This window comes from Acartia tonsa, chromosome 4, assembly GCF_053477335.1.
Source record: "Acartia tonsa isolate MP-2025a chromosome 4, ASM5347733v1, whole genome shotgun sequence".
NCBI lineage: Eukaryota > Metazoa > Arthropoda > Copepoda > Calanoida > Acartiidae > Acartia > Acartia tonsa.
The window spans coordinates 55,263,136-55,274,538 of record NC_137263.1 but is presented as its reverse complement, the minus strand read 5'-3'; the positions used below and the strand labels follow the sequence as shown (position 1 = coordinate 55,274,538).

Genomic DNA, 11,403 nt, shown 5'->3' with positions numbered 1-11,403 from the left:
ATCCAAGTATAATTGTATCCGTTGAAAGACCAATTAACTTGAGTGATGATATGCAGCCTATCTAGGGATTCGAACCCGCGGTATTTATGGTTGCCCAGTTCCATGTCATTTTACCTTGTAGTAAAATATCCATAATTTTCTTTCACAATTGATCAGAATCAGAGAAAAAAGGCAAATTATCGAACTAATTCGAATTCGCAAAAAAAAATCTTGGCGGATTCGGATTCTAGATTTTAATAGTGGCTTATATGAAAGGAGACATTAAAATGGCCTAAATTTGATCTTTCTATTTGCGAACCCAGCAAGATATTTCGCCATAGAGTCGCCTTCGAGCTCGTGCAATATATGAACCGATTCCTATGCTACCTGGAATCCCATTCGTCATGAATTAACACCTAATTTTTTGGCGATAAACGGCCTTTCAAGCAAAAGGTAGCATGCGAGTTCGCCATCGATATCGTAGCAGAGTAGCATAAATCAAAAGAGCGAGAGAGAAGGAGAGAGAGAGAGAGAGAGAGAGATTCCCGGCTTAATTTAATCAAGAGTAAGATATGTTTCTCTCTCTCTCTCTTTTAATTTATGCTACCCTGCTATGATAGCGATGGCAAAATCGCATGCTACCTTTTGCTTAAAAGGCCGATTTTCCAACGTTTATCGCCAAAAAATTAGGTGATAATTCATAAGCTACCATTTGAGATATCGAACAACGTACCATGCTACCTTTTTAAAAAAGTTTCGCTGGGGAAGAGAAGCTATTTGATACTAAGGTTGTATCCGTACATCTCTACTCCCGTCCGACTGACTAAGAACGTTAGTAAAAGATAACTATTATTATTCATTAGCAGGCTAAAAAATTACTTGAGTACTTTACTATGAGATCTCATCGGACAACAAATACTTTTTTATACCTCCGTTAAATGGAATGTCAAAAATCACGAAACCTCTTTTTTCATCAATGGCAGAATGTTAACCCAAGACTAACAATATTCGTAGTACCCGTACACGCCAGATTTGTAAATTTGTACATCTATAATATAAAATAGTAAGTTTTTTTGTCTGAAGCCAAAGATCTCGGAGATTACTGGTCCAATTTTTTTCAGGTAGTCTTTACAAATACAATTTAGTGTTTTTAAGCTATTTTTTCCCTAGAAGCTAGGGGTGAAGCAACTAGTTGCAAGTTAAAGTAGAACATGATACAATGATGCATGGATTGGTTACCACCGCCCCCCCCCCTTCCTACTCAATTGTCTTTCTTAGGGGCATAGTCTTTTTAGTCAGGAATAAAGTCACATCTAGATACAGAAAATTAGTAGACCAAGTGAAAACTCAAACTTTAAATTATTCATTAAATTTGAACGTTGAAATAATGACATAAAGTTTCATTTAGAAACTTGAACTAAAACAGATCTATTTAAAAAATTCTTTTTTTTTGATATTCAGTTTTAAATATTGCCATGTAGGTAATTACTATTAAGAAATAAATATAATTGAAAAGGTTAAAACGTTAGAGAGAGACATAATTCTTTCTTACAGAGTAACTTATTAACTTATTTTGACGGACTTTAGCTACCCGAAATCGTACCAACATCCCAGAGTTCAGTCAGTTGTAGGCTTAGCTGCACCAGACCCCGTCAAGAGAAATTATCATAGTTCATTTTTAACCAATATTATATGTATACCAGTAAAAATAAAAATATGAATAGTTATTTATTTATTTAAATATGTTTTATATAAAGCTATAATTTGAATAATTAAATAATTGAATATTATTAACTATATGTCTATGTGATTTCAAATAACAGAATTAAAAGAGTTATTGAATAAAAGTTATTATTAATATTATTATTATTATAAAAATAATTTTTTTTCTAACATATAATATTCACGAAACCTTTCATTAAAATTTTTATTTTAATTTTGAGAAATTTGTTATTACAGTAGTTATGCCTACAACAAAGCATGTTATGTGTTAGTTCCACAGATAGTAAAATGAAATATAATAATTCTAGTTTTGGCGGCCCCTGGGACCTAAGGCCCGTACAAACAAAACTGGTATTGATTTTAGGATTTTTATTTTATTTTCCTAGAAAATTGTCTGTAATAAAACATATTTTTTTCAGAATTGGTGAGATGCAGTTCTAATCCAGCGGTTTATTAATCGGTTTCGAACCCATACTGGAAAAAACTTTTTGTAAAATCACAATAATATTTTATTGTAAGGTTTTGTGAATTTTATGTATCTTCTTTTGGGAGGATTGTTGTGGTCCCCTCCTCCGAAATACCATCCCTGGGGGCCTATGAGAAACTACATTGTAAAGGAGAACGATATAGGTTTAGTGAGATCCTTCGAAACTCATAGATATGCAAACATCCTGTTACTTTTTTTTGAGGATTAAACGTTTGATAAACTCATTTATGTTACTCATTTATCGAGATACAGTTAATGGTAGCGAGGCTACTCTTTTTAACTATGTTTTGTTAGACCGTCAATCTTCCTATTCTTAAATAAATTTTTAAATTTTAATTCAAATATGAATAACTTTCAAAAACATAAAACCAGTGTTGCGGAGCTGGAGCCGGGAGCCGTGCAGCCGCTATATTTTGCTGGAGCCGGAGCCGTAATTTTCGTTAAAAAACGGCTCCGGACTAGATAAATAAAGAGATTTTTTATCTAAAATACAAAGTAGAACGATGTCTGTCCGTCTGTCTGTCCGTCTGAAGCTTAAGATCTCGGTAACCACTGAACCGATCGGATTCTACTCTTCAGGGTATATACCTATTGGTCCTGCGGTGGTTTTAAGCTATTTTCTTGGGGGGTGGGACACCCCCAACCCCACCAAAAACAAAAAAATCCCCCCTCCATTTTTTTTTTTTTACAAATTTTACGAATTTTATGAATTTTATGAATTTTATGAATTTTACGAATTTTACGAATTTTACGAAATCTACGAATTTTGCGAATTTAATCGCAAAATGTTTTCCTGCTGGGTAGGTGCGAAAATTTGTGATCCGTTCTGCTGGGTAAGTAATAGAAGATGTAATTATACCTCTTGGGGCAAAGCCCCTAGAGGCTAGGGGCGAAGCCACTAGTAAATTATAATTTGGTATATCTGTTTTATAATGTGCAAATGCCCTTTTTAAGTTTTTCAAGTCCATTTTTATCAAAAATTGAACTTTGAAAAACGTCAAAAATAGACGTGGGGAAAAAAATATGTCGAGTTTTTCTTGATTTTAGGTCGGAGCCGGAGCTGGAGCCGGAGCCGCACCAAAATCAAACGGCTCCACAACGCTGAAAAAAACTTTTATCAAGGGAGGGAGGGGACTGTAAACTACACTGACACAAATTTTATAACCATGTTAGCTTATTCATTGGCTCAAAAACTTTGGGTACTACAATTGAATTTTGATTTGTTGGATTCAAATGTTTCAACCAATAAATAAAAAGAACATAAGTGTACTTTGTTTTTAATCATTAGGAATGTATATTATTTATTGTCTTATTCCTTTCGATTCCGCAATATTTAAAATTGAAGTAATTCGTTATTCGATGAGCAATCATTGAGGTTGACGATTCTTGCAGGGAGTAAGGGAGGGGATAATGGGCAATTAATTCAATATAAGAGTTTTTGCTGAAAAGCAATGTAAACCAGATTTATCCAGAAAATTTGACCAAAATTGTAAAGGGATCATGATTATAATTTAGAACAAAATTAGTTCTAAGAAAAAAATCATTTACTTGAAAATTAAATTACCAGTACATCACAATGTAGTAATATTCTGTAATTAATCACTAGAAAAATCGTGTTTAGAACTTTGTCAACCCTTCTAATATATTTTTAAATGCCACCTAAATTCAAGGGGTTCTTAGATTGTCTTGAATACATAAATATCACAGTAGAGTTTCTATAGATGAAATGACATTTTCTTGGGAAAAATATGTGTTAAAATCAGCCATCTAATAACAAATTTTTCTGTCTGCTATATTCAAAACTAACTCAGCTAGTTAGCGGAGCATAACCTGCTGAATTCTTGCATATTCCCTTTAAACCAGTACCCAAAGTCTCAGACTCTTAAAAATTGAATATTCGAACCATTGTCCCCTCCCTTACTCCCTGCGATTCTTGTCTTCTGTATCTCTGTGAATTAGATTAATTAATTAAGGTTATTAAAGGTTATACTTACCCTTTTTTTTGTTGTAAATTTTGACATGTTAGAATTGTCCTATCGATTTCATACTTTGCATGATAATTCCTCAACAGTTTTAGGAAGCGTAGCAACTCTTTAATAGCAAATAGAAAATTCGTACGTATGTTGTATAATAAAACTATCCTATTAATCAAACTGTTGAAATAATGATACTTAAAACATCAAGGTACATTGTTAAGAGAGAGGCATTTCTTAAATCAAATCCTAAAAATGAAAGTTTTGCAACTTAATGAATTTTTTTTTTTTAATTTTGATACTCTACGAGTTTTTGTTATTGTGTTCTTCCTTATGAATTTGGACTTCGCTTTTATGAATCTTGTCAACCTTGTTTTATCTCCATTTCTAAGCCACTTATCTAAATAGCTATCCTCGTTAATTTGTTACCAAATTTTTTTATTCCAAGAATCAAAATCTGATAAACTAAATAATTGTTGATAAGAATTATAAAAAAAAACAAAAAAATTATATTCAATTTGTTTATTCAACTATCATCATATAAAAAACTATTTACAAAAAATATTATTATGGAAGCAAGTTTATAATTATACAATAAATGAGAAAAAAATAGAACTACAATGAAAAAAATACAAGATAATTAACAATATAAATGTTTACTATATTCACAATTGACTAGAGCTAGAAGGTTTTTCATAACAGAATGTATGCCTAGAAAATATTAGAAAAATACAGGATTTTGGGGGGTTTATATAATTTATAGTCAATAAATTTATAGATTACAATAAATTAAAATATAAATACAGGTTAAAGTAAAAAATATCCTGTTCTGTAAATTCTAATAAATTCACCAGTTTGTAACATAATAATAATAATAATTGTCAAATTGATAGTTTGGCACTTTTTAAATATTTATATAGGCACAAATTTAATATTACACACGCGCTATTATCACTTTTGAACAACCTCCCTAACAAATAAAATATCACCATTAGCTAGGGCAGCAGATTTGTAATGTCTTTTTTTTGGATCAGCAGTTGTGGTAGGGATTTCCAAAACCAAAAGCGCACAAAGTTTTAGAAGTCATGGAGGAGAGGGAGGAATAGAGGGCAGAGGTGGTCTTGCGCTCACAGCGAGCGCCCATGAAGCCAGGGGCGCAGGAGCAGCTCAGCTCTCCCAGCCACGGGATGAAGGAGCACTTACCGTCGTTCAGGCAGTATCCGGACACAGGGCAGGGTAGGTTGGCGGCGGGGTTCAGTGGTGTAGGAGCTGAGGTGCTTGTGGAAGCTGTTGTAGTTGTTGTTGTAGTAGTTGCTGGTGTTGTAGTTGTAGTTGTTGTTGTGGTTGTTGTAGTAGTTGTGGTTGTGGTGGTAGGATGAAGCATCAAATGGAAAGATCTTCTATGGATAAAGGTAGCATCAGAAGACTTGGCATTACAGGCATATACACCAGTATCACCCTCATCAACACTCTTCAACTTCAACACACTCTTGTACTTCTTGCTCCTCACCAGGATACTCTTATCCCCGCTGCTCAGCCTCTCCCCGTCCTTGGTCCAGAAGACCTGATCCTTGGCGCGGATAGGGGTGGAGGTGCGGCAAATCAGCTTCAGGTTCACTTTGCCGTCCTTCTTCGCCTTGGACCTCTTGACGTCCAGACTCTTGATTACTTGTTCAGTCGGGTTGGCAGAGATGGGGGCTGATTTTAATCCTGAAATAGAAACATAAAATGAATAACAAGATAATGATGATTATATTACAATAATAAACACTGGAATTTGAATGCATTTTTGGACAATTTTTCATGCAACATTATGCAAGCACTTTGTAATGATTTTATCATTATATTTACCACCCACCCCCTCTTAATAATTCCTAATATAACTCCCCCCCCCCCCCCCACTTTTTCCTAGTTATGAATGGTACTACACCACTTTGTAGATACCCCATTGTTGAAAAGTTAATAAAAGCCGCCCCCCCCCCTTCCCCACTCCCCGCTTTGCAATGGTTAATTTCTAAATGGTGACATCTATGATAGATTGTTCCTTTTGCAAGTAAACTAAACTTATCTGGTGTAGGGTCAACTTTATTGAGGTTATTTATTGTATTTTGGGGTGGTGTAAATTTAGTGCACCCCATAAAAACAACGACCCCACATAGAGAAAATATTTTAATAAAATTATAAATTTAATTGTATTTATAGATGTTTTAAGTTATAAAATAAAATGTTAGAAAATAAGAAAGTTTAAGTTAACAAATTATCTGAAAGTTTGCGGAAAAAACAAGGAAGTGGAGAGACAAGTCAAGCGGAAACGCCCCAAGGAAAATAATACAAGGAAGAAATTGGCATTAACTATTATCATTTCAAATTAAAGGACACTTGCGTGTGTGTGCGTGTATGTGTGTTTATGTGTGTGTGTGTAAACCACATCAAGTGTGGGTTAAAAAGGATGCAGGTGATCCCTATCATCCCCCTAGGCCCACTAAGATCACCCCCCCTCCCCCCGAAAAAAAGGATATGGCACGATAGTGGAAGATGGCGATCATAACTATTCTCAGATATCTTCAAACTAGTTTACCCCCTCTCTTTTTTTCCTTCCCCTTTCAAACCTATAATTCTGGTGTTCATACAAATGCGCCAATTTTTGTTTTATAAAATTTTTTTGAAAATAACATCTGTTTGGTTTTCCTTTGCAATTAAGCTTTTTTTAGGTACAGGGAAGGTTTTTAACTATTTTGGGAGAGCGTATCTCCACCCTCCCAATTTAAAATCCCCCACAAAATTTTTTTTCTGAATATTTCTTATTAAAACTCAAATTAAAAAGTAGAAGGGCGGTTGACTTATCCCCCTCCCACCTTAAGAACACTTAGAGGCTTCTTGGGGGCGTTCGTTGCCCCTAGTCTTTCTTAAAATAAGAGCTATGTCTTGCATTTTTTTTCAATTAGGTGTTTGATCACGAATTTCATATGGTAAAAATATTTTTCTTATTTAATTGTTATCCTAAAAAGATAAAAGTTATGCTTGAAAATTGTTTTAATAGCTATTATTATATGTTGCATTTTTATATAAACGTGAGAGTTGTGATCACAATTGGCGTAACATTTGTACTCTTTGGCGTCAATGCGTATTTTCAGATATCCATTACTCGCTATCTATGGCACAGTTAAGGATGACGGGTAATAAAAATCTGAAATAGAAATGACGCAAATGACGCAAATTCTGACGCAAATTCTGACGTTTATCTAAAAATGCAACATATAATAATAGCTATTAAAACAATTTTCAAGCATAACTTTTATCTTATTAGGATAACAATTAAAAAAGAAAAATATTTTTACCATATGAAATTCGTGATCAAACACCTAATTGAAAAAAAATGCAAGACATAGCTTTTATTTTAAGAAAGACTAGGGGCAACGGACGCCCCCAAGAAGCCTCTAGGTGTTCTTAAGGTGGGAGGGGGATAAGTCAACCGCCCTTCTACTTTTTAATTTGAGTTTTAATAAGAAATATTCAGAAAAAAAATTTGGGGGTGTGATTTTAAATTGGGAGGGTGGAGATACGCTCTCCCAAAATAGTTAAAAACCTTCCCTGTACCTAAAAAAAAGCTTAATTGCAAAGGAAAACCAAACAGATTTCATTTTTTAACAATTTTATAAAAAGAAACATTGGCGCACTTGTATAAACACCTTATCGCTATCAAGTTTTGAAATAGATAATCCAGAACCATCCAGTTCAAAGGGAATGGAGAAAGAGAGGGGGTGAATCTATCCGAAAATAGTTATGATCGAGATCTTCCTTCATCACAGTTAAGATTTGTAGCCAGTGTATAAAATATCAGGGATCTTGGGGGATAAGACAAAAATATACAATTTCAATGATGAAAAACAAAATTACCCTTAAAAGTTTGAATCAAGGTTTAAAAAAGGAGTACCCAAAATGCTTGGCAAATGAGAAACTTTTGGGACCGGAATAATTTTCAGTGCCAATGTCCCCTACCTCCCTGGCCAAATATACATGATATAATAATAAATGGTTTGTTGATTAGGCTAGTTGAATTAAGCAGGTGCGTATAGGTTTAGGCCACAGGCAGCTTAAGTAATATATATGAACAACAGTGGGGGAGGGGGGGGGGGGGGGAGGTCTAGCAGGTGCAGATGAACTGCGCGTAGGTCATCTGGATACAATCATATACTCAAGTACTAGATATCCTAGTTGTATATTAGAAAATAAAATGTCCTTACCCCCAAGCCACCACCACCTGCCTAAATGTTTGGTTTAAGAGACTTTACTACATAAATTTGTATGTTCTGTCTTAGAAAATTATACCCCATTATTCATATACCACTAGTTGTAGGTAAGCTGAGCAGTTGTTTTTTTTGGTAAATTTGCAAGGTGCTCTAATGACCTGTTCTATATATAAAGCCTGACCACAATTTCATTATTTATAAAGTAATTTAGTCATAACTATTTCAAAATTGGGACCTTTGAGGGGGGTGGGGGGGTTGTTCCAAGACCACCTTGGTGCTGGGGTTAATGATTTGAAGAGAGTGTCGGAATTCTTTTTATAATTATTGAGCTATCAACAATAAAAAGAATTGTTCTTTATTTGTTAAACTTTACAGTGTCTTTGTCTGCGTAATAAAAAGTAAGATTGGGGGGGGGGGGGGTTACTACTGTCCCTCCTTTTGAATTCTATTATGTAAAACTTTTTGAATAAACTTATTGTTACATAAATTCCTATAGATGAAGGGGGGCTATATGATGACAGAATATTCAATTTAGAAATGACCACTACCCACCCCCTGATGGGATGACCCCAATTACACAGCAGGAAGGGTTGTTTAATGGGGTGAAGTAAAGGGATGTCTGTCAACTCTCTCAATTTTTATAAAAGCATGATGAAAAGGTCCGTGTGTGTTTGATTATTTAACAAGTATATTTATGTAAGATTAGCGAATACATTACGGAATTTATAGAGCTAAATCAACAATAATATTATTGAGTAAAAATATGCAAATCAATATTTAGACCCCACACATGTTATCATAGTGTCAAAATAATATCAAAATTAAAAATACTGAAACTTGAATCTCAAGTATTCAACCCAATTTAAAATAATATGCAATAAAGCCCTGGGCTATGGTTTTATAAAGTTCACATGGACTAAATTATGGGACAATGTTTAACATATCTTAATTTCCATTAAAATTCAATAACAAATTCAAATATTACTTTCCCAGTGCTCAATATCTACATTTCATTTGACAAAATATGTTATAAACATTTGATTATTAAAATCAATCCTAAATAATTTCAAATTATAGGCTAATATGACATATTAATAATCTTAAATCTTTAAAAATTACATGCGGATTAATTAGAGTTATCAAATTCTTTGTTTTATATGTGTCGGGTAAAGAATGTAAATAAGACGTTAATCTAAACATGTTAAGAAAGAGGATAATCTCCCCCCCCCCCCTCATGAAAAATTTATATGCAGGTCAACCTATAGCACAAATTTAACGGATTATAAAACGGTGGTCAAGTGAGCGTCAGCTGGCTAAAATATAAACATTTCAACTAATTCAAAAATGTTAATAATTAGCTGGTAATCCTTTATAAACAAGTTTGTTTTAACTTTTAACAATCATGTACAGTTAAAATCTTTTCATAGATTTTTTATAAAAACTTTATGAAAAAAAAAATGAATTTCAAAAATAATTTGATGTCTAAATTTATATAAATCCTACCCTTAGGAATTTAAAGAAAGGATAATACAAGAAGAAAGGGGGGGGTAGGGGTTAGTGGGCGTGGTTAAAAATGATATGCTCATTTAGGGTTAAGTGTCATCAACATATTATAATATTCGTCATGGACCATAAGATTAACCCCAAGTAATTAATATATTAAGTCTTTATCCGTGTGTCCTTATTTGGTAGATTATGGATATCCTAAAATATTTCGCACTTTTCAATTCAAATTAAGATGTCACCATGTAGAAGAAATGATAAGAAAATCCCGTAATAATTTTGTCTGAATAAATATTTATCTAACTGTTATATAAGATAAAAATGTCTGGCGCGAATATAAAACTTTAGCTCACCTTTAATTCCCATTTTAATTTTTCTTCTAGCAAGTCTGGTGGCGAGTACTGGGGGTCCGGTCATTGCGAATCTGGCCATGGCGGTCCCGCCGGTCATCTTGCCCGTCTGGGAGTTCAGGAAAAGGTTGTACTTCTTACCAACCTAAATAATAAAAATATATATTATAAATGCTTCGTAAAGAATAAAAGTTTGAATAATAATTATTTGTATGGATTATTTATAAAATTTTATATTATAAAATACCTTCAAATCCATTTCATAAATGCAGGCTTCCAGGTATGACTTGGCAGTTCCAAGGGACCTCAGCTCCGGCCTGCCACTGGTCTTCTTCGGCTTGATAAACAGCAGCTGCAGCCTTTGTCCAGTCTTGGCAGTCTTATACTCGCCGTCGTCTTTCAACACTCGCTGAACCTTCAACGTGACGGCGTAGATGTTGTTTCTTGGCGGTGTAACGGCGACAACTCCCGCCTCCACAATAATATCTGAGGCGGATACCATTTTAGAGATAGAGTTTGTTGTACGACAGGTTGGGCCGAATCTGCCTTCACTATCGCCGCCGCCGTTTGGGCGGGGAACATCGTTGCTGATGCCTCTGGCGGGCACAGCCGGTACAACCGCCACTAGGCTCACTGCACAGATAATTATGTTTAACAACATCTTGAATGTTCTTGTAAGTTTAAATGTCAAATTAATTTTATTTATGTTCTTTAGTGATAATCACTTTAACTTTAATTTATATTTATGTGTAAATGGATCGCGTGTGTTCACCATTCGATGATTTGTGGATAACTGATACTTTTTCTCGCATGTTGACCGATAAGTGCGGAGACCACAAAACCCCCCTTCAATCCCATTTTGCCCCTTTCCCCGCAGTTCCCTTCCCCCACCAATTAATAATAATACTTGGACCTCCCACCTGTGATAATGAGGATATAGTGCGCAGGCGCGGGAGGGGGGGGGGGTGAGGGGAGGGGAGAGGGGGTTGGCCACCAGCGTTTAGTACTTATCTATTATTGAAAGGTTGGTGATAGATATGGCTCTTCTTCTTTTTACTTTGACCACCACCCCTTCCTCTTCCCTTTTCCTGTCACCGCCCTCTCTTTTGCACAACCCCTTCCCTATTACAAGTATATAT

General features: G+C 34.5%; 1 protein-coding gene across 2 annotated transcripts; it reads right to left on the bottom strand.

Moving 5' to 3' along the window:
* Positions 1–4,668: 4,668 nt before the first annotated feature.
* Positions 4,669–11,166, bottom strand: LOC145317821 (uncharacterized). 2 transcript variants are annotated; one of them, XR_013879129.1, is made up of 4 exons: positions 10,512–11,074; positions 10,268–10,409; positions 5,013–5,871; positions 4,669–4,872 (listed from the first exon to the last, which is right to left on the bottom strand). XR_013879129.1 is itself a non-coding variant. In XM_080159092.1 (3 exons), the coding sequence occupies exons 1-3, from the start codon at positions 10,923–10,925 to the stop codon at positions 5,192–5,194; spliced, it is 1,236 nt and encodes a 411-aa protein (XP_080015218.1). In that variant the 5' UTR covers positions 10,926–11,166; the 3' UTR covers positions 4,669–5,191. The 2 variants fall into 2 exon arrangements, 1 of the variants encoding a protein (XP_080015218.1); XM_080159092.1 differs by having other exon boundaries at positions 4,669–5,871; positions 10,512–11,166.
* Between the last annotated feature and the right edge of the window lie 237 nt (positions 11,167–11,403).